Source organism: Psammomys obesus, unplaced genomic scaffold (assembly GCF_907164565.1).
Source record: "Psammomys obesus unplaced genomic scaffold, mPsaObe1.curated_primary_1811, whole genome shotgun sequence".
NCBI classification, from domain to species: domain Eukaryota; kingdom Metazoa; phylum Chordata; class Mammalia; order Rodentia; family Muridae; genus Psammomys; species Psammomys obesus.
Genome location: NW_026591711.1, coordinates 252,954 through 278,078, shown reverse-complemented (window position 1 = coordinate 278,078; position 25,125 = coordinate 252,954). Strand labels below are relative to the sequence as shown.

Below are 25,125 nucleotides of genomic sequence, written 5' to 3'. Positions count from 1 at the left end.
AGGACTGCTGAAGCGATCCCTTTACCCTTCCTTAACTTAGTGGCAAAGTCCTGTATGGACACTTGTGGGTGTGGGCGGTCCTCAAGGCCATGCTGCTCTCTGAGTTGTTTTTGTTACTTTGTTCATAAGGTGGTTATAGTCGTATTACACTGACCTTGAGGGCATTATGTAACCTTTCAGAAAATCATTTTGCCTCATTTGTATTTCAACACAAACTGCTACAGGCTTATCAGCATATCATTTAGACAATGTGAAAATGATTTACTAAACCTTTCAGAAATCCAGTCTATTTTGTAGTTTTAGCCAAAAAGCACCCACTTTTTACAACTGAATTCATCTAGCATTTGTATTTTTTCATTCAATGGACGTAAACTGCTTAAAAAAAGAAGTGACCTGTTCTCCTGCTTGGATATCAGGGGAGACGTGTTTAATTAAGGCCAGAGCTCTTCCTCAATATTTGATTTTTCCAGTATTTGTATTTTAAGAACTGACAGGTGCTAGATTTTATCTGCTGGTTTCAATTCTGCCATGTTTCACGTCTAGCCTTTAGAGTGGCAAATCATGTTTTACTTTCACTTAAGCATTGGTGGTCTGGAGTACCTGGTACTGAGTAATTCTTTAATTGAGTTTGTGTTCATCATATACAGATCATTTCTCATCTATCATGTGCCCCAAATGCAGCTTCGTTTTCCAGGTACCTTGATGCAGAATAAAGTTTTCATCATAAGCCACAGTTTCTGTAGCATGTTTTCAAATGAGTTTTTTTCTGATATGTATCTTGCCCTGGGCAGTAATCTACCACTAAGTTATGTTTTTCAGCCCCTAGTATATTAATGTGAACCTTGGTTGTCCTGTCTAATATGAACTAAGATCTACAGATTTCAATGGCATTCCCTAATATTGTAAATATTCTACTTCTGCCACTTGGAGTATTCTGGAAGGCTATAGAACACTGTCCTCATCCCCTGTTACTTACTACTGTCCTAAGTTGCCTGAAAAACTGGACAGGGAAGAAGGGTTTATTTATTTATTTTTTTTTCAAGGTTTGGCCATTCCATAGTAAATAAGATTTACATTTAGACAAAATTAATAATCTGAACAGAGAACTTGAGTTACTCCTGGGTATCAGTGCTATCTCAAGCAATTCTGCTAGGATCCTAAGAGTAAAGACAAGATACTGAGAAACCAGGAGTGAACTGACTGGTTCTTTGTCTGTGAGCTAATTTATCTAGTCTCTGCACAGTCACCACCATGAGTGTCCAAGCGGTATACAAGATTTGTAGTGGTCGAGTGGATGGGGCCATGACCTGCATTTACAGATGGCTCAGCTGCATCTAAGGAATGAAAGGCATTAACTTCGTTTTATTCACTTTTGAACTCCACTGGAGTCAGGGATGAAGTGTCTTCCAGTCCAAGAATGAAGTCCTCAGGTAATGTCTCAGCTGCTATGTTAGCTAACTGGTCATCAAAAGAACGGAGAGTCCATAATTTCTCTAATTCGTAGGTTTCTCTGGTTTCTGGAAGCATCAAATGGATCACCATACTGCCTATCAGGAACAGATAAAAATCACAATGAAAAAATTCATTGCTTAAATTTTTATCAATGCATGTCCCTCACCTCGGACTCTTTAGAAGGGCAAATGGCAGACCCCTCCTTTCAAAGCGATGTTGCTGTGCCTTTGTTAGCACATCTGCCACTTGGTGTGGAAATGTGGTCAACATGTTAATCTATGGGAATGTTAAGTTGGTCTGTCAGGTTTCTCTGGTCATACCCTGTGACAACTGTCTCCTGGTTTGACTTTTCTGCACATCTTGTGACAAGGTTTCAAGGTCAGTAGTCCTATCAGATAGGGCTTGCCTCCAGGATGAAGGATAGCTCTGCTCACAACAATGCTTCAATGTCCATAGACACCTTTGACAGTTTTAAGTGGAGAAAGTGGAGTAGACCCTGACCCACAGTACACAACATGTTCCCTGAGCATACAGCAAAACACGAAATGACAAAAGCTGGGAAACCCTGGTGTGCAGCCATGCTGCTGCACAGCACACAAAAAAAGTGGGCCTGCTTCATCATAAAAACACTCTTGGTATATGTGTGTCAGCTGGCCTTTCTGGCCTTGTGGGCTACCTTATGGGCTCCGAGGCTCAGAGAGCCAGCACAAAGGCTACAAAGCTGGTTACTGCCATTGTCACAAGAAATACTATGCTTTTTCAGAATGGTCTTGTCTTCAAGAAACTGGAATGACAACTGGTGAGCTGGCTAGTTTCATGTCAACTTGACACACAGCTGTAGTCACCTGAGAGGATGCCTCCAGCAGATTGGGCTATGAGCAGGCAAAATAGGGCATTTTCTTAATTAGTAGATGGTGCCAGCCCTGGGCTGGTGGTCCTGGGTTAAAAGAAAGCAGGCTGAGCAAGCCAGTAAGCAGCACCCCTTCATGGCCTCTTCATCAGCTCTCTGCCTCCAGGTATCTTCTTGCCCTGACTGCTTTCAATGATGAACTGTTACAAGGAAGTGTAAATGCGACAAATCATTCTCTCACTAAGTAGTTTTACCACAGCAACAGTACCCCTAACTATGATAGCTTGCAAGTAGGCTAAAATCTCAGATGCCAGCCACCTGGCCCCAGAGTAGGCACACAGCTGTTGTTTTCCCTTAGAAGTATGTATCTGGCTGGGAGGTGTTTTGAAACTATTACTCACTATAACATACTCTGTATGGCTCCTTACATATAAGAGTGTATTATCCAGAGTACTTCGGTTAGGCAAAGCTTTCACATGTAAATAACACTTCCTGAGTTATAGTCAAACTCTTAATACTTGAAACACATTTCAAAAATCTTACCCTTAATATGCACTCACCTTTTTTTTTCCCCCAGCTGAAACCAAGTTTAAATGATGGGAATTTATCTGTAAACTGCACAACAGTAACTTACCAAAATCCACACACAGCCAGTCATCGGTGTCCTTCCCTTCAATCTTGACGTACGGGTCACTTTTACATTTCAGGTGTTTATACTGGGGGGAAGCAGGGCGAACATTTAGAAGAGTGAGCAGAGTCTGTGCTTCTACTTAGGGAGTGATGGTTTTCATGGACTGAATTTAGGGACTAGCTAACTCATTTCTCACAGCCATCCTCTGCCCCATGACTCAGAATTTAGAAGAAACAAACAAACAAACAATCGTCTCTTTTAATCTTCTCCTTGGCTATGTTTCTCTAACTCAAATTGCGCAAGTCCTTCCAAGGCGGCCTCCTCACTCACACCAGCATACCTGAGGTATTCTCTGGTTCTCACCAACATGTGTTCAACCAGCTCCCCTCCACTCACAGGTCTTCCATCAGTGCTGGCTTCCCTCAAGCTCAGGATACACATAAAACATCCCATGTGTGTTCCTCCCCAGAGAACTACGGGCAGGCTCATACTCACCTGTTAGTAATACCAGCATGAAAAAGCTTTTGTCTGATATTAGTGCAATGAAAACTTACAGGAGGCCAGGGGCAGTCTTAAGGACAAAGGGAGCTGAATGTGGTTATACATGTCCTTAATTTGGGACAAGAGAGGCTGAGACAGGTCCACATACTTTTTATAGCAAGCCCTTTCCCCACCAAGCCATTTTCCCAACCTTCCCCACCTTTTATACTGGGTCTTGTTTTGTAGCCTCCCAGGGGTCTGAGACTCATAATCCACAGCACCTACATAAACAACGGAGTACAGCAGTGTGCACCTGGACTCCAAGCAGACCCTGGGCTAGTAATCAGGCTGAACTGGCAAACCCAGGTTCCGTGAGACTGTCTCAAAAAGTAACTTAGCAGTAGAGGAAGAAACTGGATGATAACCTCTGACCTCTGTGTGAACATCATTCCAAAGGCTGTGAGTGTGGTGGTTTATGTTAGCAATCACAGCACCTGAGAGGCTAAGGCAAGAGGATCGATCACACAAGTTTGAAGCCAGCATGGCTACAGAGTGAGCCTGTGTCAAAAAAAAAAGTCTGTAGGGCTCAAACTCCACAAAGATTTAACATGTGTGTGTGTACACACACATCTAAGCAGCATAACTCCTAAATATGAAACATAGTTGAAGGAGGAAGTGACAGACTTCAATTAACCTACATTCAATAATGGATAGAAAATCACATTCCTAAGGGAATAGAGGTCAATGCTCTCAACTAGGCCCACTAAACAAATCATTCCACATCACAACTATATAATACTTTTCTGAGCATACCAGGTACAGTCTGTGGCAACACATGTTAACGAGACCACAAAGAGATGAGAAACTTTTAAAAAAAGTTCATCCCTAAAACCAAACAACCACCACCCAAAACCTCAGTACAAAGCTACCTAGTCAGTACAGTATTGGCATATAGTTGAATACACAAACCAATGAAATAGCATCTAGAAATTAACCCTCATATATACGGTCAAACTCAAGTGCTGAGGCCTTTCGGTGGGAAAATGGGGATAGTCTCTGAACAATCAGTACTAGAAAACGTTATAAAAACTCACTCAAAATTGTTGGAGGATGTTTTTGTACACTGTGTATTCAGATGCTGATTTCTGTGCCTTGAGATCCGATGTGGGAATTGTCGTGATCACTGATCACTGTTGTGTAAACATTGCTCCCCAATTATTTCTGATTAACAGAGAAGCTGAGCAGCCTATACCTGGGTGAGAGAACACAGGGAGGCTGGACTTTCATTCCCAGTCACATCTCAGGCAAGGATGACAAGATGGACCGAAGAGGGAGAGAAAGGACATGGCCATGAGGACTGACCTGATGGAGTAGAAGCAGCCCAGGCAGGAACAGTATGGCAAGTAATTCGGAAGTGGCCAGGCTAGCCCAGAGCGTTACCGAAGATGAGTATCTGCCCAGCTACAGTGCTTTACAGCTTACTAAATGTAACAGGTCTCTGTCTCATTATTTGGGAGCTACAGTGGGCATGGAAAAAAAACAAAACCTTTAATTAAAAACAAAATGGATTAAAATACTTAAGCTTAAGACTTGAAACTAAGGCTCTTGAAAGAAAAAGGAAAATTGCTCATGAGAATGAAATAAATCCTGGAGCTAGAGATATATAATCCAGTGGCAAGATGTTCACTTGGTGTGCTCAAAGACCCTGGGTTTCAATCTAGTACCACGACACATCAAATGACACTACCCACAGGTCAAATGACCACCCATAGAACAGCAGGATTTGCAGGGACAAGGAATTCATATCGCACAACTCTTAACAAGAAAACAGATTAAAAAAAAAAAAAGGTAAAGTATACCTTTGGGAGACAGACAGTCTCCCAAAGAATTTATACAGCAACAAAATCTAGTAATGATTGTCTTACTAATCAATGCAAGTCCAAGCTATGGCATACTGTTTCATACCCATACAGATACCTACTATCAGAGAAGCAAAGTGGGAATTTTGGTCAGAATATGGAAAAATATATAGACACTGACACTTCTAGTGAGAATGGAAACTGCAGTGTAGTCAATTGTATTTGAAGTTCCTTAAAAAGTTAAAAACTGCACCCTGGACATTCAGGCTTTTGGCTCCAGCAAGATCAGAGCACGCCAGGTGAGAGGCCTCCAGCCTGAGGTCAGTGTGGGTCTGGGGTTCTGACTTCTAAGATTCTAGCAGTCACTGCAGGATCCTGGGTGTGCCGCTGTGTTCTCAAAGGTTACTTTGGGCTGTGGCCACAACCACAGCCCCTACGTGGTAGGCAGACTTACTTCATAGGGTCTGAAGTTTGGTACCTTCTCGTAGCGTTACAGACTCCACTTGGCCTCCTTAGTGCTTAGGGTGCAGCTCACGCTTGGTCCTGCTGGCACATACCCAAGGCAGGATCACCTCAGCAATCAATTTGACAATCAACACCAAGTTTCACTAGTCCACAGAGCCGAACGCAGTACAGGACAGTGGTTCTCAACCTTCCTAATGCAATGACCATTTAATACAGTTCCTCATGTTGTGGTAACCCCCAAGTATAAAATTATCTCAATGCTACTTTATAAGTGTAATTTTGCTACTGTTATGAATCATAATGGAAACATCTAAAATGCAGGATATCTGATATACAATCCCTATGAAAGGGGGTCTTGACCCACAGGTTGAGAACCACTTCTCCAGAAAGCATTTCAGAAAACAAAATATCCAGGCTCAGATGAGGAAGTCAGAACACACCTACTCCAACAGACAGGTAAAACACAACCACAAACCCACAAAGAATATGACTCACCTACCACCTATACCAACCCTCTAACCCCCATAAGAGAATCCAAAACTAGAGATAGCTTAAATGCCTGACAAAAAAAAGTCCAGAACTTTATTTTTTAAAAGAATTTATGATCACACAGAAAATTCAAAGAGGTGCACAAATTAAGGAAATCTAGTCAAGATTTTCATAAAAGAGAAGCTGAAGTGATTATAACAATTACTAAATTGAAGGTGAAACTCTTAAAATGTGGAGGAAATTTAGCAAAGAGATTGAAACATTGAAAAACAATATTTGAAATAAAAGAAATGGTCAATTAAATAAAAAACACAAAACATCAACAGACAAGGCTATGGAGAACAATTCCATTATGACCAAATGGGCTCCATCCAAGAAAAGCAAGATTATGAGAGCCTGGCTAAATAAGTCTGACCAACTCCATGGCAGACTTCATTTTCTTGCTAGACAGAACTGGCCAAAGTAAAAAACAGAGAAAAAGGACAACCAATCAGAAACAGCCAAGACATCTGCCCTGGGGAAGACAAGGTTGCTTAACTTCTGGTTTGAAGGGCGCCAGCCAATCCCAATTAAGGTCACAGCGCCACAGCAGGAATTTCCCTTTCTGGCTTTAAAAGAGCTTTAGCGATCCCCTCAGGGTTGCTGCCATGTTATAAAGGTGATGACCCCAGTATGCTGGACTTCTGCATATTCCGGACCCTAAAAGTTCAACATTCGCCAATCAATAAACATAATACACCATATAAATAAACTTAAGGAAAGTAACCACATAATCATTTCAATTGATGCTGAAAAGGGTTAGCATGTCTTCGTGATAAAAGTTCTAGAGACTTTAGGAGTAGATAGAACATACCTCAATATGGTCAAAGCTACTACTACATACAACAAACTGGTAGCTAATATTATGTTAAATGGAGACAAACAGTATTTCCTCTAAACTCAGGACCAAGAAAGATGCCCACTCATCCTCTCTTATTTGATGTAATACTGTAAGTCTTAACTATAAAGATTAGATAAGAGAAAAAGTAGAAAATAAGTGCAGAAAAGGCTGATTCAGCAAATGATACAAGGTAAAACTGGACATCTACCTACAGAAGAATTAGATTAACATCTTTCACCTTATGCAAAAAAATACTTCATGAATCCAAGGCCTTAATATAAAACTTGAAACACTGAAACTTTTAAAAGAAAACATAGGAAATACTCTTAAGACACTGGGGTAGGCAAGAACTTGCTGAAGGAACCCCAGTAGCCCAGGAATTAACCCCATGTTATCAACAGATGGAGATACATGGAAATAAAAAACCTGGTTAATTTCACTGTGTGATGTTTATTATTCACAAGTTCTTTATAATAAACCTTAATTTAAAGAAAAGGGTAACTACATGATCCAAATATTCTACCTCTAGGTGCACACCCAGAATAGTTAAAAGCAAGAAAGTGAGCAGACAGTTCTTTGTCCCTATTTAAAATCACAGCAGTCACAGCAGCCGAAAGCTGGACAAGACCCAAGTGTCCACCAGGGGGTGAATGGATAAACAAGGTGCACACACACAGCAGGATGTTATTCAACCTTCAAAAGAAAAGAAGTGGGTGAGGGTGTAGGTCCCTGACGGAGCACTTCTCAGACTCTGGGCTCAGGCCCCATCACTGAACAAGAACAAACAACCAAACAAAACCCAGCACATGGCTACAGCGCATGTGTACCTGGACAAACGACTGAGTGATATAAACAAGTCACCAGGGCCAAACGTTACATGGGATTCTACTTGTGAGATACTAGAAGTCAAATTCTTAGAGACAAAGTGAAGTAGTAGTTTCACAAGAAGAGAGAATAAAGAGCTACTGTCTACTGAGCAAGAATTTCGGTCCTACAAGAAGACTAAAGTTCTGGAAAGGGACAGTGGTAACGCATGGACCACTCTTCTATACACTTAAATTAGTTAAAATCGTTAGGACCTAAATTTTATATTTACAGCAAATGGCAGCAAAATTTATTTTTCCTTGTTGAGGCAGTTTCTTAATGGTCTCCAACTATGCAGACAAGGATGACCTTAAACTGATATTCTTGGCTCCACTTCTCAAGTGCTAAACAAAACTTTCTTGACCTTGCATTTCTTGCCCTTCTCATATAAACATTTTGTGAAAGTGATTTGTACTTCTTTACTCTTCTGCAACTTCTCTGAAAAAACCTCCATTTTTTTTTTTTTTTTTAAATACTCAAAAGCCTTAGAGTCGTGGTAACTTTTCATCCATCACCTTGCTGCTTGCCTTGCAACTGTCTCCATCTTTCCTGGTCTTCCTGTTTTCAATTACTTCCTAGGAATCTTCTTCCAGTTGATCGATGGTGGTGACACACACCTTTAACCCCAGTACTTAGAAGGCGGAGGCAGGAGGATCTCTGAGTTCAAGACCAGCCTGGTCTATAAAGTGAGTTTCAGAAAAGCTAGGGCTACATAGAGAAACTCTGTCTTGGTAAGGGGGGAGGAAAAAAAGAGGAGGAGGAGGAAAAGGTAGAGGAAGGGAAGGAAAGACAAATCTTTCTCTACTCTATCATATTACACCAGGTCTGCTTTCACACCCATTTTTATTTTAAAGCCTTCTCTAGGTGTCCTAGGCTGTTCTTCACTGCCTTGTCTGTGACCAATTTTTAGCAAGGTAAGAGTGTCTACTCCTCTGTCAAATGGTGCCACAATCTGCCAGACACTGACTGCTTCTATACACTTTTTTCCTGTTCTCAATCACATTCGCTCTAACTGGAAAATGAACCCTTCTTAAAGTCACAGGGCAAAGACTGCATGTATTTCTCTTTCACCTTCCCGATACTGCACAGTGTCTGGGGAACACCTAGGTATCCGGGCCTGGGCTCTGGTAGCTACACAAGGTACAGGAGGCAAACTACAAAGCAGAGTTCCTCTGTTGGTTTCTGCTTCAGGTTTCTGCCTTGAGTTCCTGACATGACTCAATGAAGGACTACGGTCTATAAGCTAAAAACACAACACACCTTTCCGAAGTTACTTTGATCACTGTTGTTATAGCAACAGAAAACAAATTAGGACAAGAAGCATTGCCCAGAACTTTTTGAAAATTTATATAGCTGTCCAGTATGAAAGAAATCACAGCCACATGTGGAAACTGAGCATCTGAAATGTGGCTAGTATAAATGAAGAACTGGATTTCAAAGTCTGATCTGCATTTGGATAACATTTCTGAAAATAGAGAGAAGGCTCGATAGCTAGGAGCACTGGCTGCTGGAGCGAAGGTCCCACGTTTGGCGGCCATGCTTGGTGACACACAGACATATACACAGCTATATAATTAAAAATAGGTTTTGGAGACAGGGTTTCTCTGTGTAGCTGTGGCTGTCCTGGACTCAATCTGTAGACCAGGCTGGCCTCGGACTCAAGAGATCTGCCTCTGTCTCTCAAGAGGGTGGGGTTAAATGCACCAGCACGCTTGGCTAATTTCAAAGGCTATTAAGTGCTGCAGAGTTGGCTCCCAGGTTAGCAGCTCATAACTTCCTTTAACTCCAGTTCTGGGGGATCACACACTTTCCTCTGACCTCTGTGAGCACTAGGCTTACACATAAATAAAAATAAATCTTTAAATATCTTTCAGTAGTCACTTGTGGCTACAGGCAATCACACAGGTGCTGTTCTAGAACAGACTTATACCGTCTTCTGGCTTGTTTTAGGTTATTCTTAATTTTTTCCTGTCACAAAAGACAAGAAGTAGAAATACCTGGATTCAACAAAGAAAAAATACATGTGCCCACGCCTTTCACTATGAAAGGCTATGCATTTTTCTTGGAAATTCTGAAACTTGGGCTTTCTCTGTAGCCTCTCACGATGGTTATCCTGTTACTCCCACCCAAGTGTACCAAGTTACTCTCTAGGTAAAGGTTCAAGACAAAAGATCACATCCTACCATCTTCACAATGTAGTAGGCCATAGCGTGTAAGTGTCGGGTGGACGTCCCGCTACCAATTATAAAGTAGTCTGTGTATCTCATTTCCGGAGGCACCTTGATCACACAAATGTCTCTTGCATTTTCTTGCCTCAGAAGTGAAACCAGCATATCGATGTCAAACTTGGCACCAGTGTGACCTGAAATGCAGAAACGCTTGTGTCAGATGGCCAAGAAAAAACAAAACAAAAAAAAAACCCAGACCTACATGTATCCAGAGAAGCAGACTCACACGAGAAGGTAGAACTTCACCCAAGAGTGTATTTATATCCAACACCAGGCAGGAGGTTCCCAAGTTCAAGGCTAGCCTGAGCAACTCACAGGAGACAGTATCTAAAGCCTGGGGATGTGCTTCGGCGGTGGAACGCTTGCCTAGCATGTTCAAGGTCCTGAGTCCGATCCCCAAGACCACCTCCACTCAAAACAAAACCAACCAACCGAGCAAAAATCAGCTCAAAACTGAACCTGTCATAAAGCACCGCTCAGCTGTTCTAGGCAGAATGCTCAGACTGCACAGACACCGAACGCTGCAGCACAAATACTGCTCCACCCAAGTGGAAGCAGTAGCAAAGGACTTTCTATTCACTACGACTGAAATGAACGACATACAGCAAATGCAGAGATGCCACCCAAAAAGCAGCGTGGTTTGGGGGAGAGGTCGATATCCTGGGGCATGGGGCATATTAAATCGAATCGCAGCTACAAAAGGTTGCTGAACTATAAATTATGAGACTTAAGAGTTAGGTTCTCAACCAATATCTGGTCCACAGCCTTCAGCGGATACGAAGAAGCACAGTGCTACCGAGACCAATCAGTCCATTTCCTACGACCCTGGGTAGATCGTGAGGCGGGTGAGGATCCTGGGGCGGTGATGCTGGGTAGCCACATGCCTGGAGTTTTGGGGAAAGCACGCCCGCCTCCCGGTCTCTTCACTACCCCAAAAGCAAGTCGGAGCCAGCTACCTCGCAAGCCCCTTCTAGCTCTGCGTCTGCGCGAGTTCAGCGACTCACCCCCGAGGCACGCAGAGAAACCCGGGGCCTCCGGGGTCGGGCCCGTCCGCCTGCGGTCCTGCCCGCGTACCTGCGGCTGCCGGCTGCGGGCGAGCGTCGCCATCGGCCCGCTCCTCCGGCTGAGGTCCACGGTGCAGGCCGCGCGTCGGGCTCGGGGTCAGGCAGGTCGCGGGCCCCGCCGGAAGCCATCGCTCTGTCTGCCGCGGAAGCCTGGGAACCGAAGGCACCGCGGGGCCAGCTCGAGGGCAGAGCACTCTGTGCCACAGCAGCGCACACAGGCGGCGCGCGGCCAAGCCGCCGGGACTCATGGCCGCCGGCGCGACTTCTCCGCGGGAGGCGCCCTCCCAGCGGCTCCAGAATTCTACGTCACGGAATGGGCGGGGCTGCGACCGAAAAGCTGAGAGGGACGGGCACTGGCTGGGGAGTACTTCATTAAGAAGGAAAGGGGCAGTGTTGGCACAGGCTTCTAATCCCAACGCTGGGGAGGCAGAAGCAGGAGGCTGTGCAGAGTGAGTCCCAGGACAGCCACAGAGAATGCTGTCTCGAAAAAATAAAATAAAACAAATAAAAAAGAGCCCAAATAATCTTCATGGGGCTGCACAGATGGCTCTTCAGGGGTCCTGAGTTCATTTCCCAGCAACCACATGGTGGCTCACAACCATCTAAAAATCTGTCTGTCTGATGCCCTCTTCTGTCTTGTACGCATACATGCAAACAGAGCACTCATATACATAAATAAATACATCTTAAAAAGAAATTAAAGGATTCCTATCTCTCCTTTCCTCTACCCTCTACCTCTCTCTACCCACCTACACCTCAAACCCTCTCTAATTCGTCTCTTTCCTCTCCCCCAAATATGCAGAAATTAGCCCTGTCAGATGGAAATGAAATATTTTGTAGTCATCTCCCATTGTAAAAAAAAAAAAAAAAAAAAAAAAAAAAAAAAAAAAAAAAAAAAAAAAGAAAACAAAAAAAAAAAAAAACTAGATTCAAGAGGTAGAGAGATGGCAGAGATATCAAAACAAAAACATGGCTGAAGAGGTGGTAGGCTCCAGGGAGAAACCTATTACTATTGTTTTGCTAAACGTAAATGTTGTCAATCTTCCTTTTAAATACTTAGGTTTACCCTTATGGATTAATGCTAGTCTTAGCCTTGGTCAGAATAACTTCTTTTTTTCAGTGGGCAGCAGTTAAAGCAGAGACCCGTAACTGGTCAGAGTGTGGAGAATATGTGAATGCTGAGTGCGTAGCCCTAAATGGGGCCTCTGTATCAGGCCCACCCTAAGGCTCGGGGAGCAGCATGGTGCAGGGATGTAGAACTGTACGGACTGGGGAGAAAGGTTGTGAAATGCTATCTTAGGGGCACGGCTCACTGCAGCCACGGCTACCTGCACAAGAGCAAACCAGTCAACATAACACAGACACAGGAGGGGCTCATGAGGCCTCACCCCTAGCTGAGGAGCTACTGGCAACAGATGACAGTTACTGAGGGAGAGGAGTCATCTTTCTTTCTAAGGGTGGCCACTGGTGGGCTGCTCATGCTTCTGCGGACGGCTGCACGCCCATGTGCATAAAGGCAGCCCTGAACTCAGTGGGCTATAAAAACAAAAGGGACATGAAGGTGAGAAGAGTGTTTGGGGAAGTGGATGGGGAGATTTGGGATAGATATTATCAAGACTCGTTGTATGCATGTATGACATTGCCCAAGGATATATTTTAAAATATTCCTTTAAGGGCTGGAGAGATGGCTCAGAGGTTAAGAACACTGCTTGCTCTTCCTGAGTTCCTGAGTTCAATTCCCAGCAACCACATGGTGGCTCACAACCATCTATAGAAATCTGGTGCCTTCTTCTGGGGTTCAGGTGTACATGCAGACAGAACGTTGTATACATAATAAAATAAATAAATCTTAAAAAATATTCCTTTTAAAATATCCTGATTCCTTTGAAAATGTGAAACCCCATGAAGAAGCTCTGTTACCGTGGATTAATGTGGGTCAGAGACTGGGGAGTAAAGGTCTTATTTGGGAAATGATCTTGGGTCACCCTACAGCACTTTCGTGAAGTTTCCACCAGTGGACAGCAGTGTAGGGGCCACCTCAGGGAGAATGCTGGTGTGACCAGGGTCATACACCTAGTGGACAAGCTGAAAGAAAAAGCTAAGTCTCTGAGAAGGTTCCAGAGTAGCCTCAGGACCTGGGACATCACCAATTATACAGTAGGTATTCCCAAGCTATCTATACTATTAACTCCTAAAAACAAAACAAAACAAAAAGGAACACCAAGCATTAATTCTAGGAAATGCTTTATCAAATTCAAAAGCTTTCCAGGAGTGGTAGTGCATGCCTTTAGTCCCACACTTGGAAGGCAGAGGTAGTTGGATCTCTGTGAGTTCAAAGCCAACCTAGTAAGTTCAAGGCCAACCAAGGTTACATGGTAAAACCCTGTCATCAAATGAATGCAGAAACTAGTATAAGTACCTATGTGTACCACTCCAAATGTTTACAATTGTTCTGTTACGTTTGAAAATAAGAAAAGTAAATGATTATAGCTGAAGCTGTCTTCTCTGTTTTCTAGTTCTCATCCCTTCCTCTTCAGTTCCATTTCCCCACAGGTATGAATTTGGTACTTCTTGCTGATAGCAGAGACTTCCTGAGATCGCTGGCAACTTGATCCCCTGAGACCTAAGTAGCATCTCAGGTATTTTGTTACAGTGGCAAAGTGTTAACTAATACCCCACTTCAGTCAACTTTCAAATGTGCATCACTAGTCTGCTCCTGTCTCCTAAGTCTTGAACTTATGTAACAATGGCATATTTCCACTTGAGTGTTTAACAGCATCTCCAACACAAACGTCCAACAGCAGGCTACAGATCTGTAGCCCTCTCACTCTATCTAAGCGAGTCCTGCATGCTTCTTCAAAAGATGCCCAGAATGATACAAGATATGATGTGGATAAGACATTAAAACATGCTTAAGTAAGGGCTGGTGAGATGGCTCAGCCCATAAAGATACCCACTGCCACATCTGATGATTTGAACTCAATTACTAGAGTCCCTATAAAAACATAATAAAAATATTTTTAGTTATATAAATTTTTAAACCTATATTGTATGTTTGGACAACTTGTGTGAGTCAGTTCTCTCCATGTGCCACATAGTTTCCGAAGATTGAACTCAGGTTGTCAGGGTAGATAGTCTTTACCTACTGAGGCATCTCAAGGACCTGAGTTACGCAGTATAAAAGGGCAAAGTTTGTGGTGTGTTAAATACATCTCAATACAACTCTTAGAAATGAGGAGCAAGAAGGCAGAGATGAAAAGTGTAAGTAATTATGGCCTTTCAAGAGAGACCTCAGTCTAGAGATGGTTTGTCTTGCAAACACAAGGACCTAAATCTCACCCTAGAACCCATTTAAAAAACTGGATGTGCTGCTGTGCACCTATAACCTCAGCACTGGGAAGGCAGAGATGGCCCCAGGGTTCACTGACTAGCCAGCCTGGCCTGCTTGGCAATTCAAGGCCTGTAAGAGACCCTCCCTCAGAAAATGAGGTGGATGACATCTAAGAACGATACCCAAGTCTGTCTTCTGTGTGTGCGCGCACATACACACACACACACACACACACACACACACACACACACACACACACACACAGAAAGATGTAAAAAAAAAAAAAAAAAAAAAAAAAAAAAAAGGAGCACAGGCAATATTTCAAGAAGTCACACTGCCTGCTCATTATGGCTCTGTAACAAGAACTTTATTATTTGATGCCAAAGGCAGTAATAAGAGGACACCTAAAAAAAAAATTATGGTCTCGACCTAAAGACAAAATTACATCTTTAGATCTTTAGTATGCAGACGGAAGAGACTGTCAGCAAACTGTTATTGACAATGGCTTTGACCTGTGCAAGCACAGAAAGGGCTGAAGCAATGACAAGATGGCCCTTTCTAGAGCTCTGAGCTTCCTTTCATGTCTCAGCACTCTGCTGACTACCTCCCTGACTCCAGGAGGTGGAGGCTTCCTCTCTCCTCTCTGGGGTTCCCTGCTCACTCTCCTCAGCAAGGGCAGCCTGTTCTGCCCACTCTCCAACATCTGAAAGCGGCTGCTCCACAGGTTTCCAGTGGCTATTCCCAAAGCAATATGTCCTCCATGGGCAGAGACAAAGGGCTCGCCTCACAGTTGCAGCACTTTTCAATCTTCATCCTCATGATTTATGTATGATAAAGACAGATAGCTTCTTTCTCCTTCCTCCCTTCCTTCTTTTCCTTTGCCCTTTCCTTCCTTCCCTTCCTCCTTCTCTCTCTTTCTGACAATGTTTCATGTAGACGTGGCTAGCCTTCAGCTCCCTATGTAAGAGGATGAGCCGCCTCTACTAATACTGATCTGTGGGGCAAGTGAGCTGTGGGGTGGGAGAACCAGCCTGGAGCAACGGTGAGACTGGAGACATGTGGCAGGAGGAAGGACTGCTCCTTCATGGTCTGGGCCTGCATGCCCTGGTGCACAGAGCCGTGTGGCCTCCACCTCTGCCGCGCTTGAGGTAGTCACACAGCCTGGTGGCCAGGATTCAGGTTAAAACTTCCTATTTCCTTATAGGATGTGGCCAGCTAGCCCCTGCAATTCCTCTCCACGCAAATGAAGCGTTCCCAGCCCCTCAGCCCCAGCCAAGGATGCACGCTCACCCGAAAACCCCTACCCACTCCCCAAGGTTTATATAGCCTTTATTCCTCCCAATAAAGGAGAGCTGTTTCAGTGAAAACGGTCTCAGAGAAGCCCCTAAGCTTCATCCCTTCAGCTTCAGCATCAGTGCACAGTGGTGCCTGGACAGCCCGAAGCCAGAGCAGAACCTGGACTGACACTGATCCTCCTGACGCTTGCCTCCCAAGTGCTGGGGTTTTAGGTGTAAACCACAGCACCGCCGGAGAATTGCTCCCCAGGTATACTGTATGGTAGTCTGCTAGCATTGCTGTAACAGAATACCACATACTGGATGGCTTACAGGACAGGACTGATGTGCTCGCTGTTCTGGAGACAAGAAACCTAAGATCAAGGTGGTAGCAAGGTGGCTTCTGGTGGGGCCTTTCTTCCTCACTTGTAGGTGGCCACCTCACACGGCCCTTTCCTCTGGGCTCTTTCCCCCGGTAACGCTTCCTCTTCTTGTAAGGACATTCGCCATTTCAGCTTCTGCCCTCATGAAACTTCTTTTAATCTTAATTAACTCCTTAATGCTTCAGCATTTAAATCAGCAGCGGGTTGGGACATAACAGTTGACTTTGTTGGATGTTCCTTGGCTTATGATGGAGCATGTCCTAAATAAAATAAATTTAAATAAAATTCTAAATTGTAAATTAAGCACGGTAAGTAAAGAATGGGATGGTTCAGTCCACCTTACCTCCCCGACATCCTCGCTAAACGCATGCACCACAAAGGGCCGGTGTTTTTCCTCAAGACTGTGCCACATACTGGAAATTGGGTGGCCACTACCCAAAATCGGGGAGAATGGTATATACCACATAGTCTATCCTGGGGGAGGGGAATCAAAACTAAAATCTGATCTCCAGTTTCTACTGAGTGTGCATTATTTTCAATCCTTTGGGTCGTAGACCGTACGTGACAGCTGAGGGACATCTACCTAATCCCTCTTGGAAATGCCTAGAAATCCTTCAGCCCTTCAAAAAAAATACATTGATTTGGGGCTGGAGAGACGGCTCTGTGGTTAAGAGGATTTGTTCTCGCCGAGGACCAAGGTTTGACTCCCAGCGCCAACATGGCGGCTAATGACAGCCTGCAACTGCAGCTCCGGGGAGTCTGGCACTCTCCTGGCCTCTAAAGGCACCCATGCATGTATGGTGCACAGACATCCCATATCCATACACCCACAAAATATCAGGAAATATCTTAGAGTGTTGATTAGCAGAGGAGCTCTCGCTATGTGCTTCATGATAACTCTGCACCAGTTATATGTTCTAACGGCACCCTTGACCACTTTGCTGCATGGACATTCATGTTCTTAATTAGGCCTTTTAATAAGTTAAAAATTTATTTATTTATTTATTTATTTTTGAGACAGAGTATCACTGTGTAGACCAGCGGGCCGTGGGCTCACAATCTTTCTGCTTCAGCCTTCCTGGCTAAGAAAAAATATGTATTTTATTTACCGAAGTTGGTGGTTTTCTTTTCACTTGAGTTTTTATTGTCTTGTTTAGGAAATTCAATTGTCCCAGAGCCACCAAAAATAATAATAATAATAATAATCTGTCTATGCTTGTAAATGTTAAAGTTGATCTACTCGGTTCTATTGCTGTGAAGAAACACCCTGATCACAGCAACTCCTGTGAAGGAAAGCATCAAATTGTCATCATGGCAGGGACTGTGAAGGCGTGCAGGCAGACATTTGCTGTAGTGGCTGAGAGTTCTACATCTGGATCCACAGGACGCAGGAAGAGAGAGCCACTGGGCCTGGCTTGAGCTTTTCGAACCTCAAAGTTTACCCCCAGTTGTAGGCACTTGTTTTTCAAATGCTACTTTATTTGGGGGTTCCTTAAAGCCTATACCTCGCTTCCAACCCCCTAATCCCAGGTAGGGAAAAAGGAAGGTTGCAAGGGGAAGGGACGCAGCTCTCTTTACTTCTTCCTGTTGGGTACAGTCACAGGATTCTTTGGGGGGGGGGGGCAACACCAATATCCATCATCAGGAAATCCAGAAAGTCCAGGGAACCAGCAAACCAGCAAACCAGCAAACCAGCAAGAGCAGCAAACAGTCCTCCTCTGACTCCTCCAAGCCACCACCCCTTCTTCCTCTGGGCTGTCATATTTATATCCCTAGAACTCCTTAGACTTCAACTCATTCCTGCTGGCTAAGAGCCCCCTCTCAGAGCCAGTATAAGGCAAATAGCCTGCTGTTATGGACAGTCGGAACCAGGCCCATATCCCACACCTGGGATCACAGGTTTACATACGCAACACCCAGTGACACACTGCTCCAACAAGGCCACACCTCCTAATCCTCTCACTCCCTGGGGACCAAGTGTTCAAAGCTGTGAGCCAGTGGGGGCCATTCTTATTCAAACCACCACAACCTGTTACATTCAAGTCCTTGGCTCTGTCTGAAATTATTTCTGAGCATCTGCACGGCCAGGCTCCTTTCCCCTCCTGGGACCTGGGCACTATCTGTGGAGTGGTTCCTCTCTTACTGCTCTGGGGGGTCACTGCTGGCAGAACTATACTCATGTAATTCTGTCTTAGTTTCTTTGGGCTTTTCTGTTCCTTTCCCATTGCAACGCATGCAGTCTGGGAAATTCCTTATGCGTATTTTCCAGCTCTTTGCTTCTCTCTCTAGCTATGTCCAGTCTGCTGTTAAGCTGTTTTGAAATACTAAAACAAATTATGCAAAAAAAAAAAAAAAAAAATTACCACACAAGAAAATCTGAGCAATAGCTGGATGGTCTGGTAAGAAAAAAAAATGACTGTTAATTACTTCATATGTGATAAGTGTGTATTTTCTTAAATGGTCTTATTTTTGTAGAATAACATACCGAGATATTTCTGGATAAAATAATATAACTTGTGGGATTTTCTTCTAGAAATTAAAGTGAATAGGGCTGTCAGATGGTTGAGTAGGTAAATGTACCCTCCATGTAAGCCTGGTGACCTGGGGTTGATCCCTGGAACTAAAGGTAGAAGGAAAGAACCAGTTCCACAATATTTGCCATATGGCAGCAGATGTGCCCTCCTCCCAGTCGTGTTGTAGACACACACACACATGCACACACTCACACACACACAGTGTGTATTTTCTGTGTTTGAAACATTGCACTCTAAAACTAAAAACAAACACAAAGTAAAATAAAACCAAAGCAGCAAGCACAGAGATTGGTTACTGTTTCCAACTTTTAGCATCATGGTTTTCCTCTCTACAAGCTTTTAGGGGGAAGTCGGCCAAGCCACAGCTGCTCCTCTCCTTACTTTAGCAGTCAGTTTCTTTCAGCTTCCTCTTCCTCCATGTATGAGATAGGCCCAACTTTATTTTCAAATTCTAAGGCTTGCTGTTACCCAGGCTGGCCCTGAAGTCCTGGGCTCAAGCGATCCTCGGGCCCCAGTCTCTCTGGCTGGCTCTACATCACCACGCCCAGATGAGACTCACGTTATGCCCAGCATCTGCAGAGGTTGCCAGCCTGCTTCTCTTGGCTCGTTCATAAAGGATTATTTGTACATGTGTTCAGTGAGTTGCTTTTAATTGTGATCCCATGTTCTTGAGGTTTCATCTGTGGCTTGGCATTACTGCAGAGAAAGTTCACATGGCTTCTGCCAGGCAGACAGAAGCATCCAGAGCTGCTCTTACTTTTTTGTGTTAACTTGAGTTCTTTTTTATTTGTATTTACATGTTTGCACGGGTGCCCCCTCAAAGCCCAGGGCAGGGCATCAGGTCCCCTAGAGCTGCCTGGTGTGGGAACTGAACTCCAGTCCCCTGGAGGGAGAGGGTCTTACCAGCTGAAGCACCTCTGCAGTCCAGGTAAATCCTCATTCTGAGCTCAGAGTCCCCTGGTTGGGAACTCTGCTCACTCAGCCTCCGGCCCCGGCACACTCCACCTAGTGGTCTGTGCTCTGCCTCTGGGTGGGTTTCCTCTGTTTCCCCCCAGGTTGTTACTAAGGACCCTGGCTTTCTGCAGGAGAGTCGGGAATGACAGTGGTGGGGTGGAAGATGTTTCTTCCCTTCTGTCCAGGCTCCCTCATTTTCTGATCTTCAGCCCAAAGACTGAGTCTTTTGTGTGTGAGTGTGTGTGTGATTTTATTTATTTTTACATGCATGTTTCTTTTGTGCCATGTGTGCAGTCTGCAGAGAAGCCAGGGGAGGGTACTGGATCCCCTAGGACTAGAGTTACAGAGTCCTGTTAATTGCTGTGTGGGTGCTGGGAATTGAACCCAGGTCTTCTGGAAGAGCAGCCAGTGCTCTTAAACACTGAGCCAACTCTGCAGCACCCAAGACTGAGTCTTGATGCCCACACTTTAGGCCCCTAGGTTATCTGTTTGCCCTTCCTGAGAAAACTCTGGCTCGCTGCTGGTTTTCTCCTGTTGGGTAGAGTTGTCTTTTGGGGGTGGGGATGGGGTCATGAAAGAATCCTCTTAGTTTCCTGCTAGCTCAGTCCCGAGTCCCGTGTTGAAAGGTGGTGACACCCTATTTTGATTTCACCTGGCAGGACTCCCAGGTGCTGTTTCTTCTTTCTTCTTCTTCTTCCTCCTCCTCCACCACCACCTTCTTCTTCTCCTTCTCCTTCTCCTTCTCCTTCTCCTTCTCCTCCTCCTCCTCCTCCTCCTCCTCCTCCTCCTCCTCCTCCTCCTTCTTCTTCTTCTTCTTCTTCTTCTTCTTCTTCCCCTCCTCCTCCTCCTCCTCCTTCTTCCTCCTCCTTCTTGAAGATTTATTTATAGATTATGTATACAGTGTTCTGTCTGCATATACACCTGTACGCCAGAAGAGGGCACCAGATCTCATAGATGGTTGTGAGCCACCATGTGGTTGCTGGGAATTGAACTCATGTCCTCTGGAAGAGCAGCCAGTGCTCTTAGCCTCTCCAGCCCTGTGCTGTTTCTTCTTGAAGACCTGCCCACAATTCACGGGCTCTAGCTTTCCCTCCACAACACAGCACATTACCATTCAGATCGACAGGATCAATCAGATGATTGACATGGCATACTGCCTGAAAACTTTATTAAGAACACGGCACATTGGGCACCGGAGTGGCGACTGCTTCTGCAGAAGGGCCCAGTTTGGTTCCCAGCACCCATGTCACACAGCTGACAACTGCCTGTAACTCCAGCTCTAGAATAATCTGCTGCTCTCTCCAGTTACTAGGGTCCTCCTGTCAGAGAGAAAGTGGCATAACTTGATGATCTCTGAGTGGTTCTTGTTTTCCTAATGCAGTTCGGATCTGAGAACTGCTCTAGGTCACAGATGGGCAAACTCTGCAGAGCATCAGGCAGCAAATATTCTCAGGTGTTGACGGCCCCCTTATCCTCTGTCGGAAGCACCCGGCTGTGCAGCTGTAACGGATGAGCAGCAGCAGGCAGCAGGGAGATGAAATGTGGCTGTTCAGGCACCTCCTTGGAGGTAAAGGGCGGCAGGGAGGAAAGTATCTCAGATCCGAAGAGCCTAGTGACTATAGTGAGATCTTGTCTGGTAGAGGATGGGAAGGAAGAGGAGAAGGAAGTATGTGGGGAAGACGAGGAGGAAGGAGAGAAGGAAAATGAGAAGGGGGGAGAGAAGGAGAGAGAGAATAGCAAATCTTTACCTATGGACATTGAACTCTGCTTTTCAGATGATTGTTTTATAGTGTTGTGTACAGCACTGTTTCCTGCTTCGCTTCCTTTGCCTCCTTCTTACCGTGCTGGGATGGAACCCCAAACCCCACTCAGGTTAGGCAGGAATTCTGCCCCTGAGCCACACATCCTGCTCTGACCCTTCATTTTCTTCTCTTAACCGTTTAAAAGTATTACAACTGTGCTTCTTATGGGCAGGAGGGTGGCTTTGGCAGGGAAACTGGAGTCTGGCTGATGTAGAGAATCAGCCTCCCGGAGTCTCTGTGGAGAAACAGCTAACTCTGTCTTCATTTTCCACAGGAGAGCATCAGAACCTGAGGACTCAGAAGTGGCCTCCCCCTCCTCCATTTGATAGATGAGGGGCAGAGACGCTGGGATGGTCTTCCGGGCACCTTGCTAGTGACGGTGTATGTCACGCTGGAGCACAGGCCTTTCCCCTTCAGCCCTCTCTACTTTCCTACACGCATTCCGTTCCACGCCAGATTTTACAGTTCTCTCCACAACCACAAAGTCCTCCCGCCACAGGCTCATCAACAACTGCTCTCTCTTCAGGGAAGCCGAATTCATCCCACACACATTCGAAGCACGGACTCACTCAACTCAAGTTTTGATGTTTGCGTTGTTCACGTCTGTGCAGCTGCAATGAACAGCGCGATTACACTCTGAGTGTGATCGGCACTTTGATCAGTAGAGTGACGCTGTGAGAGCAAGTGAAGAACAGGCTAAAAATTGCAAGTACTAAGCGGCCTGTTTGAGCTGCTGCTCTGTCTCTGTGAAGAGTCCCCGTGACCAAGGCAACTCTCATAGGAGAAAGCATTTAATTAGGGGCTGGCTTACAGTCCATGATCACGGTGGCAGGAAGCATGATGGCAGGCTGGCATGGGGCTGAGAGCTTACATCCTTAGCCACAGACAGGAAAGCAAAAAAAGAGACTGGGCCTGGCATGAACCCACCCCCTCAGTGGCACACCTTCTCCAGCAAAGCCACGCTTCCTAATTCTTCCCAAACAGAGCCACCAACCGGGGGCCAAGCATTTAAATATATGAGCAGATGGGGCCTGCTCTCATTCGGATGACCTCAAGGCCCATGGCAGAGCGCTAAGCTGGTTTCTGCCGGAGAATCTTGAGGATAAAGGGGATGGCTATTGACGGTAATCAAAGGTTGCCCTTGTGGGTGAAGCTGAGGCCAGTGGCCAGTCAGTGGGGTCACTGAAGTGACCTCATGCACAGTGGCATGCCGTGTTGGAGTCTAAGCCCCACACACTCTGTCCTCGTGTCCCTTATCATCTCTTTGTCCTAGACCCAGAGGCACCCTAGCATTCGATAAAAGATGATTAGATGATGAAAATCCCCCTGCAAGCGGCAAGCCCTGGCAGTGGATCACTGAATTTCAGGGCACCTATCCAGCAGCATTGAAAGCATTCTTCAACAATGACAACCACTAAACTGTCAAAGATTGTTCCCCCACCAGGGTCCCACCAAAAGGAGGTCACCTTCATTCTCTGGATGACTGTCTCCTCATCTGCTCTTTGTCACTGGACCTTAAAAGTTTTGAGCATTCTGTGTGTAATGGGTACCATGAACACATCACCTTCAAACTTTTACATCATGGAAATTTCAACCCAGGTAAAACAATCTGTATGAGTGACTCAGAGGCGCTTAGGATGCAGACATTTATAAAATGCCCTAGGAATAAGAGATTCCTTGAATAATTTGTTAGCTACACACTCACCTTTTTGGGGAAGTTTTAATTCTCAGTCCAACATCAATCAAGCCATCCCACTATCTCTTAAGCTGTTTTCTCCATTTTGCAGACAGTGCCCTTAGAAGAGGTTAAATGACTTCTCCTCAGGGTCTCTTGGAAAATAGAAATCGACACAATTTACTATATCATACCTCTTTCCTGTTATTTGCTGGATTAAAGTTTGGCTAGCTGAAGCTGCAGGGACCATTTGGTGACCGTTATGTATTTGCTGTTCTCTGCTGCCCCCTGGTGATTTGAGAAAGAAAGAGCAGATTCCTCGCCCAATCTTGCTCATGTCCTGGAACCAGCAGTACTAGGATCCCCTGTAGGCTTTTTAGAATTCCAAATTGTAGAACCACAAATTGTAGGTCCACAAGACCACCTTAGAAGCCATGAGGGTGTGTCACGGCAGTGTTTAGATTCTGCTGCAGTCTGAAACATTGCTGTTCTGTTTTAGGTACTAATGATCTGGCTCGTTAGGTTGGCTCTCTCTCTCTCTCTCTCTCTCTCTCTCTCTCTCTCTCACATACACACACACACACACGGCACCCCTACAGGCCTGTCCTCAGGCTCAACATGCAATGTATAACACTAGATTATACCAAAAGTGCCTTTACCTTCATTTTTTTCCCCATTGGTGAGAGTCAAGTCTAGGACCACCGGCATGCTAGGTTCCACAACTGTGCATCTATCTCCCCTGCTCTGTTTGCATTAGTTTTTGCAGATGGATCTGTAGCATCCTTGTGAAGTAAGTTAGAGAGGGACATTGTACCCATTCCACAGCTGAGACAGAGGAGGGAGAGCCTCCTAAAGCATGATGTCACTAGGCTGCTTGGTTTTAAGTTCAGATCCATGGCTTCTGTTCGGATGTCCAGGACTTCTTCAGTTGTTCTGCCACAGGGCTTCTTTGCTGTGGGGCTGTCCTGCAGGTTCAGGGCATTCAGCAGCCCTGGCTTTCCCCACTAGATGCCAGGAGCACCCCACTCTAGTTGTGACAACCACAAATCTCTCTAAACACTGCCAAACATCCCCCTGGCTGACAGTCCCTGTGCTATAGCCATCACATAAATAGGTGGCCAGCAATTTTTGCATTCTTTTTTTGCCTCCTGGAAATAAGCTTTATGGGTTACTTTTCTAGGAAATAGATTCAGTAACTACAGCACTTTAGGAACATACTTGTGCTGTTAGGCAAATCTTTTAAGTTTTTAAGCGCTCTTCAATGATGCTGATCAGGAAAATCTTTCATTGGTGGAATTACTTCTCCAGTCTCTGGAATTGCATCACCTGGGAATATTCTGGGCTTCTTGTCAACAATGGCATATGGTTCTGTAGCCACATGATATTTGACTAATAGTGAATAAACCAGAAGACACAGCAAAGAGACTGAACTGGTATACCTCCCAGATCACATTTTCCCACAGGGCCCGCCTGCAAAGTTATTCCAGAATCTCTCCAGGGGCCACACTGTGTGGGGGCAACTGGGCTCCCAGGGGTTCAGCTCCTGGTCCTTCAGCCATCGCCTCCTCAGCTCCTGCAGCCGCAGCTTCTCGTCAGGCATGTACCCCACTATGTCGCCAGCGGGCTTGCAAAGGCAAGCGCCTGAATCCGGGGCCAGTCACTTACCCAAGTTTTGCATTCTTCGGAGACAATTTCCAAACACAAAGCTTCTTTTTAACTTCTAGACCACATAGGGGTCAAAAGTAACAGACTGAATGTTGGTCCCTCACAATGTCTCAGAATGAATTATTATTCTATAATACCACCTAGCACTTGGGGGTGTAATCACATTTATCCAGTTGTCCCTAAAATATTGTTCAGGGCTTTTCCCAGCTCCATCAAGGTAAATCCAACCTGGACTCTCAGATATC

General features: G+C 45.0%; 2 protein-coding genes across 2 annotated transcripts; both read right to left on the bottom strand.

The window, feature by feature from the left end:
- Positions 1-1,013: 1,013 nt before the first annotated feature.
- Malsu1 (mitochondrial assembly of ribosomal large subunit 1) lies at positions 1,014-11,528 on the bottom strand. Its single transcript, XM_055611843.1, has 4 exons — positions 11,273-11,528; positions 10,154-10,332; positions 2,937-3,018; positions 1,014-1,547 (listed from the first exon to the last, which is right to left on the bottom strand). The coding sequence occupies exons 1-4, from the start codon at positions 11,508-11,510 to the stop codon at positions 1,363-1,365; spliced, it is 684 nt and encodes a 227-aa protein (XP_055467818.1). The 5' UTR covers positions 11,511-11,528; the 3' UTR covers positions 1,014-1,362.
- Positions 11,529-24,473: 12,945 nt separating this feature from the next.
- On the bottom strand, positions 24,474-24,893 carry LOC129680227 (NADH dehydrogenase [ubiquinone] 1 beta subcomplex subunit 6-like). Its single transcript, XM_055611812.1, has 3 exons — positions 24,881-24,893; positions 24,677-24,823; positions 24,474-24,604 (listed from the first exon to the last, which is right to left on the bottom strand). The coding sequence occupies exons 1-3, from the start codon at positions 24,891-24,893 to the stop codon at positions 24,474-24,476; spliced, it is 291 nt and encodes a 96-aa protein (XP_055467787.1).
- Positions 24,894-25,125: the final 232 nt, after the last annotated feature.

Bases quoted from the DNA above. Each gene is read 5' to 3' on its own strand.
- Malsu1 (XM_055611843.1), bottom strand. From the start codon at position 11,510: ATGAGTCCCGGCGGCTTGGCCGCGCGCCGCCTGTGTGCGCTGCTGTGG. The intron at 10,333-11,272 runs GTACGCGGGCAG...TCTGCATTTCAG, and splicing joins CCCGCAGCCGGCAGCCGCAG to GTCACACTGGTGCCAAGTTT. The intron at 1,548-2,936 runs GTAAGTTACTGT...TGTTCCTGATAG, and splicing joins CTGGCTGTGTGTGGATTTTG to GCAGTATGGTGATCCATTTG.
- LOC129680227 (XM_055611812.1), bottom strand. The intron at 24,605-24,676 runs GTGGGAAAATGT...ATTCACTATTAG, and splicing joins TAACTTTGCAGGCGGGCCCT to TCAAATATCATGTGGCTACA.